Source organism: Cyphomyrmex costatus, unplaced genomic scaffold, assembly GCF_001594065.2.
Source record: "Cyphomyrmex costatus isolate MS0001 unplaced genomic scaffold, Ccosl1.0 scaffold40, whole genome shotgun sequence".
In the NCBI taxonomy this organism is placed as follows: Eukaryota; Metazoa; Arthropoda; class Insecta; order Hymenoptera; family Formicidae; genus Cyphomyrmex; species Cyphomyrmex costatus.
The window spans coordinates 251837-258572 of record NW_017278208.1 but is presented as its reverse complement, the minus strand read 5'-3'; the positions used below and the strand labels follow the sequence as shown (position 1 = coordinate 258572).

Sequence of the window (6736 nt, the reverse complement as noted above, 5' to 3'; positions counted from 1 at the left end):
GTGTAGGAAGTCAAAATGTATGTGTAGAATAATGTTTAAGATGGTATATAGCAGAAATAAGACGTTATTTTTAAAACTTTGATTGTTAATAACTTTTTAACGAAGGACGAGCGACGGCTAAAACCTGCCGGAGGTTACTCAAGGTCATCGGAAGGTGGTCCCCTTTTATAAAGGTTTACCAAAGTACGAAGATACAGATATCAAAAAACCAATAGTTTACAAGATATTTTATACTTTAATTTGAAATACATGTTTTGACATTAGATATCCGTATCTTCGTTCTTTTGTGCAAAATTTTTAAAAAGATTATATTATGTAAAAAAGTCATGTAGTATTATTTAAAAAAATGGATGTGATCATAATATCCTTTTGCCTTTAATTAGACAACGCCCAGTCAGAAATGATAATGAAATCGATGTCGATTCGATGTCAATTTGATAATTTTGACGTTGAATCAACATCAATTTCATTATCATTTCTGGCTGAGCGTGATCAAAACATGTCCCTCTCGAAATTATTTCACTTTTAACTGAAACATTTTTTCGTATTATGAAGAACAAGCGAGTTATTTAGATGGCCTGTTTTAGATGTTTCACTCTATACATAGAAATAAACTTTTATGAGTGCAATCTAAAATTATATGCATGAATAAAATGCGCCACAATTAAGCGCTATTAACTGTCCCAACAAATCGTTAAAACAGTTAATTGAGTTAACCTTGTCTACATAAATGAATACATTACGTAAAGAGAATGACTTTTACGTTTTTACTCGTATATAATTGTAAACTTTAAATAGTATTAAAAATAATAACGTTTACATACAGTTTGAAATAATTCTTTTTTTAGGATGATTAGAATGGTTTAATGATGCTTAAATGTTTTACATTTTATTTATGTATGACTTTAAATTATGTTCATAAACATTTAGTCCTATATATAGCTACTCATTAAAAAGTGAATACTTGTTTCATTTTGAATGTTCCTAAATTCTTTAAGGATAAAATTTTATATTATATAGTTATGTAATTAATGTAAAAATAATTATACTAATGTTACAAATTAACAATTTTAATTAATTTAAAAAGAAACTAATTAGCTTTCATGTGTATTATAGTGCCAATATTAGTACTCCAAAGTAGTACTACTATCGATCACACATAGTATACTGTGTAAATTTAATTTCAATGTCAATTATAATTATAATTATGATCGCCGTCGAAATTAAATTGACGCAAAATTAATAGGCACATAATGACATATGATACATTTCTGTTACAATAATCTCTATAGTTATTAGTATAAGCATTGATGTAATTTTTCCAATTTATATCAATTCGGTTGCTCAGTTTCAGCATTACATGCAAATTCGTTCAAGTGAGGCAAATTGCGGAGAAACGTGAGCACTGTAATGATCGTGATCTAAAGCCGGCGCTGGCCTCGTGCTCTCAGTATCAATTTGACGAGTTCGCACGAACTGTTCATAAAATATAATTATTTCCACGTCACTGCCACGCGAACAGTTCGCCATATCGCGAGTATGTTCGTCCCAATGGGCCTAATAAGTAATTGAACGCGCACGACAGGAAACAGAATTGACCTCATTGACCGCTCGGATCACGACGAATTTGTTAGCACTTATTTCTAATCTCATTCTCGTCGCGGCAAGAAAGAAAGCGAGACTACGATAGTAAAGTGATCATTTAGCGAAAGCCGTTCATACTGCAATTAGACTACAATCGACGGATAAACGCCGGCGCTTTCTAGATCAGCGCACCGGCCATAACTACGGCCAAATCATTCAAACGACTAGCAGATTTTAATGAGCATAATGCACACTTCCGCTGTAGGGATAGGTCGTAAGTCCGGTTGATCGGTATACGAGTTTTATCCATAGTTAAAAATGTTTAAGATTATTCGATACTATCGACACATCGAACTTTTATTTTCGATTCTCTTGCATTTCTCTTGTTAAACCTTTATGCACTACATCGATATTTCGAGTTTAAAGAATTCGTCTCTTTTTGTCCCTATAATACTATTATTTAATTTGGAAATAAACTAATTTCATTGTCTCAAAATTTAAGGTTACAGAATTATTTTTTTTTAATAAAAACATTTATCAAAAAATATTCTTTTATTTATCGTTAAAATTTTTAAACAAGAATTTTCTCACATGATTTAATCAAGAAATGCTCTTTAATAAAATAATTAAGTGATGATATTATTGAAAAAAGAATACAATATTATATATAATTAATACCAATAAATAAAAGAATCACGAGCCAAAGCAGGTTATTTTTGTTAATATTTTAATGTAAATGTTTATAAACGTTTTGATCTTCTAATGTCCGTTTCCGCCAATGTATAGATTAACTTTAATCTCGGCTTAGAACTAGAAGAAGACGAAGAGCAAATTGAAACAGGATTAAAGTTAATCTACATTGGTGGATATGAGCATAAGAAGTCATTTTTAATGTTTAAATCTAAATATATGTATTATAATAGTCAATTTTGAATTAAAATCGATATGACCATACTAGATGTTTTTTAATAATAAAATAAACACTAGTTATACAATTCGTTCAAAGAAATAATACTTTTGAGTGGTTTTTATTATAATTTACATTGGATTATATACGATTGTGTTTTTTAATTTCTTGTCTTATAATTTAGGCTTTATTCCTGAACTTAATTATTAAAATTCTTCGCATAATTCGATAATTATGCTTAAATTATCAACGTTCATTGTTAAGTTGTTGATGTATCTATAATTCACATTTTAATTAATATACATATGAACGGCTCTCTTTTACATATAAATCTTATTATATTACTAGTTTTAGTTAAAAATTGACGTTTATAATACATTTATATTTAAACATTGAGAAGGACTTCTTAGAAGATCGAAATGTTTGATTATGAATATTTACATAAAAATAATAACCAAAAATAACCTGATTTGGCTCGGGGTCCTTTTATTTATTAAAATTGATTATTAATCAATAAGCCGTACAATAATTATTAAAAATATATATACATATCAGGAGACGCGGTAGTGTCTCCAGCCATGTTTAAAAACTGAAAGTATTGGGTTTGATAAAAGAATACAATATTAATATCTCATAGTTACGCGCAGTAAGAAAACATACGTAACAAAAATAGTAAGTTTAATCTTTAATGTATATAATACGTATGAATTCGCAAAATAGTTTTGTCGAAAAAAAATTTGAAAAGAAAAGAATTATAAAACTATTTCAAAATTGTTTAAAATAGTATAAAATGCTGCAAAATTTAAAATAAATAATTGCAAAAAAATCTATCGTAAATATAAATAGTTTTTGGCCAAAGAAGAAAACTATACTACATACTATAAATTGACATTAACAGGTAAAACGATTGCAAAAATTATTTAAAAAAAAATTAGAATGATAAATTCTGTAATCAAATATTTGAAGTGAATTATGTTCACAAATATTTTGAGCGTACCTAAAAAACGATGAATTATAAAAGAGACTGAGATATCCTCTTGTTCACTAACTTTTTTTTCATATCGATATTTTTTCTGCACAATTTATCAGGTAAAGTGATAAAAAAATAATTACAAATAGAAATCAACTATCGAGCAAACGCAGCAGAAGAACCCTTACCTAGAAAAGCGATTAAGCAGAAGAGACGCATCGCAGGGAACTACCTGGAATGATCGCAATGGGTGACACACGAGCGCGATGACGACAAGTGTACGACTGATGAACGCGACGCAAATCTAACTGGATAACCCCGAGATTACACTAGAAGCTATCGCATGAGATTTAGCGTATACACAGGTCTGTCAGGTCGTAGTGATCACAGTATGTAATGCGAACTATCGATGAACTGACCGGTCGTTTTATTATACTGTTCGACAAAAAAGAAATCAGAACAAAAACTAATTATTTACTATTTTTTGGACGCTGAATACGAATTTGACTTCCAAATTATTCCATCATATCACAATTTTGAAAATTTATCTAGAATATGTGACGTGCTGGAAAAGTTTAATTATAATATAATGAAAATGATTGTTAGAACTGTCAATCTTCAAAAAGATGTTTTAGTATCGGTTATCTAAGCTAAATAAGACATGCATAGTTAATTATAGGGTTAATTGTGAAATATTTTTAGAGTTTTAGGTCATTGACAATTTACCAAACAGCTTTCAATTATATATTTAGATAAACATAATGGTTTCTTGGCCCGACTTATTGAACTTATCAATTTTGACTTCGAATCCGATGTCAAAATTGATAAGTTCAAAATCATTCATACATTATACAATAATCTGAATATTTTTCAAGTTTTTAACATCTGCTACATTATGTAAATTTACCAATTTTAATTTGTTAATTTTGACATTACATTCGCATTGAATGGCTTAAAAAACTCTTAAGTTTAAACAAATATAGTTAAAAAGCTGTTATTTGTTAAATATCAACTAACTTAACAAATATTCATAATTTTTCTGTAATAAACTTTTTTCGTATTTATCTATGAATATCTTATTAACCATAACCGAAATACTAAAAAGTCCTTTTGAAAGCTGAAAGTTCTAACAACATATTTAATTTTTTGACTAAAATAAATCTTTTCTAATACGTTATACACCGTATTTATATAATAATATGATAAAGTATATAAAACAAAATATGTAAAATAAAATACGTAAAAATAATCCTTTTTGCAAATTAAATTATAAATTTTTCAAAACAGTGTCGTAAAGAACACATTCATACTTCATACTATAATTTAAAAAGCTACAATACAAAAAATAATTGTGTTGTTTCAATGTTCGAAAAAATTGATTGCTGATTTTTTTATTAAACAATGTTATCAATGCATTAAAAAATAATAATGTAAAGAAAAGACGCGCATTTAAATAATCGAATGCGTTCATCTGTATTAAACGATCACGATTCGAGCAAAAAATGCTGAGTGATTCATTCAATTTACATTAACTGATTGAATAAATACCTACACTTTTATGTATCAATTATTACCAAAGATAATGCATTTTTTGAGAAAAATTAAAATGACGAAAAATGAAAAGACATTAAAGGTCATAGATTTCTATTTTTATTTTCTTTTTATAATTGCGACAAAGACTTATAATCTTTTTACTTTTTTTTACTCTAAAACTATGTATTTATATTAAGTGTAAGAAGACTGTAATAAAACACGTTGAAAAGAACTTTTTTATTAAATTTAATAATTAATATTTATAATATAAATTTGTAAAACGCTAACAAGTGTTGCATTTCCGTCGCTGATGTAAAGTAACGCGCGGTAACTGCAAAGCGATCAACTGAGTAAAATTAAATTCACCAACAAAGCGTGGTCCAAATCTTAAATTTAGACCGCGGTTTATGCGTTCATCAACCGATCGACCAAAGTAAGTGAGCAGGTAAGTATAAACGCAGCTACCGTAATTGATACATTGCAATTCACGTTCAAAATAAATCATCATTAGTCGCTCATACACAAGCGTTCTCAGAAATGTTTATCTGATAAAGAGAAATCTAATAAAATTTATATAAGCACAATACATCTTTAAATTTTAAAGGAAGATATAATAAAGAAATTAATTTTTAAGCAAGAGCTAATTTCTATTGATTTTTAAAGTGATTAAGAATTTTATATCTAAAATATATATATATTTTAAATTTTAGAATTATAAATACAAATAAAAAAGACATTATATTTTAATGACTTAAAAGTGTAAAAGTTTTATTGAACTTATATATGATACATAATTATGTTTTTTATTTTTAAAGAAACCAATTAAAAAAAAACAAAAATAATTAATTAAACATTTAATTTTTAAGAGCGATAAAAACATAATATCGACATAAAAACTATAATAGTTATTGTTAGTTGAAACGAGATTTTGCGCTGTTTTAAGAACATAAGATTAATAATTTATTTTTGCGCGTGCATTAATATTTTTTTAAAATTATTTGATAATTTTTTGCTCATATGATGCAAAATGCAAATAAGTTATTTGCATTAATATATTTTTTTATACTATTAAATCTATAGTGTCAAATTTAATTTAATATGAGCCGCTGTTCCTTATTTATAATTATATTGTTCTTTTATACTCTAATCAATCATTACATTTGATATATTATACAGTGTAAATTTAACACTGCATAGTGTCAAATTGACACGACAGTCAAATTTAATTATCGTTTTAGTATAAAATAACGATGTATTTAGTAGGAGCAGTGGCAACTCACATTAGATTAAATTTGATACAGATTAAACAGTATACAAAAAAAAAATAATTATTTAATTATTTTCTTTTGTTTACTCTATTCTATATTTTTTTCGTTTTATGTTTAATATTTAAAATATTGCATGTTAATTTCCGTGTTTAAGATTAAACTGTCTTATGCCTGTTTTTATTAATATAGTTTAATTTTAATTTTGGTTCAATCAACTCTTCATATTTTTCTAATCATTTCAGTTCTAATCATTAAAAATTATAAAGAGTAAGTTAAATCAAGATTAAAGTTAATCTACATCGGTAGAAACGAGTGTCAAAAACTGATAACGGTCAAAACGTACAAGAAACAAAACTTTATCGAAAAATTGTGAAATGGTTTACCTGTGCAAAGCAACATTAGTGTAACTGTCAGTGATTGACTTGAACCCATTTTCACATCCACTTGTTATTTTAACGAGACACAACTTGGACG

At 26.9% G+C, this 6736-nt stretch overlaps 1 protein-coding gene across 1 annotated transcript in view; it reads right to left on the bottom strand.

Annotated features, from left to right (window-relative positions):
- The window catches only part of LOC108777055 (carbonic anhydrase), an 11252-nt gene extending 4516 nt beyond the window's left edge, over positions 1–6736 (bottom strand). The window contains exon 1 of the mRNA XM_018543847.1: positions 6646–6736. Coding sequence (XP_018399349.1) covers positions 6646–6694 — 49 coding nt within the window. The 5' untranslated portion in view covers positions 6695–6736. The remainder of the gene's footprint in view (positions 1–6645) is intronic.